Consider the following 836-nt stretch of genomic DNA (forward strand, 5'->3'; position numbering starts at 1 on the left):
TCTCTCTCTCTCTCTCTCTCTCTCTCTCTCTCTCATGCACACATGACTATTCACAAAAGTGCACCCCTCACACCCACTTACTTGCCGGTAACGTCACCATAGAGTCAATGGCGTAACCACCGGGGGGGCCGGGGGGTCCGCGGCCCCCCCAACTTTCAAGTTAGGGGGGCCGTGCCCCCCCAACTTTCAGACCGACTAAGCAGAACCAAATTGATCAGTTCGGGCCGATGCCGACTGTCGGTCGAGACGCTACTGTATGGCTCTGGATTTGACTGATATTCTTAGGGAATTTGCTTCCGCTAATGATGACAGAGAAAAGTGTTTTGGAAAAGTTTAAATTAATTTTTCATTTTACTGCTTTGATGTTGAATGATCTTTTGAACTATTATGACAAATAGATTGTTTTTTTATGTTCATCACCTGATTCCCTTCTTTTTTAATTCAAAATACCCTAATTCTTCTATATAACACGGTCTTCGAGTCCGCCTAGTAGGTAGGCAACCCGTTCTACGGCCCCCCCAACTTTTTTGTCGTGGTTACGCCTCTGCATAGAGTCGTCGTCGCCACCACCGCCACACGACCGTCTTCGTCACCACACCGTCACGGGCACCCGGCAGCCTCTGGTCCACGGCCTGACGCACCCCTTTCTGTTCCAACAAAGTATTATGCACTAAAATGCAAGCTTGAAAATAATGTAAATATTGCGATCAACACTGCACTGCAAGTTCCTTACGAACAACTGCTCTTCGTAACGTACAAATGATTAGGAGCATTTGTATTACAAACAAATTGTTTGTATTACGAAGAGCCTGGTTTGTATTACAAACGAGGCTTTT

At 46.2% G+C, this 836-nt stretch overlaps 1 protein-coding gene across 1 annotated transcript in view; it reads right to left on the bottom strand.

Annotated features, from left to right (window-relative positions):
• Window positions 1–603, bottom strand: part of LOC113212196 (nuclear factor of activated T-cells 5) — a gene marked incomplete in the record, with an annotated part of 27,103 nt that extends 26,500 nt beyond the window's left edge. The window contains 2 exon segments of the mRNA XM_052267645.1: window positions 82–97; window positions 548–603. Of these exon segments, the coding sequence (XP_052123605.1) occupies window positions 82–97; window positions 548–550 (19 nt within the window).
• Between the last annotated feature and the right edge of the window lie 233 nt (window positions 604–836).

This window comes from Frankliniella occidentalis, unplaced genomic scaffold, assembly GCF_000697945.3.
Source record: "Frankliniella occidentalis isolate FOCC.00 unplaced genomic scaffold, Focc_3.1 Scaffold56, whole genome shotgun sequence".
Lineage (NCBI taxonomy): Eukaryota > Metazoa > Arthropoda > Insecta > Thysanoptera > Thripidae > Frankliniella > Frankliniella occidentalis.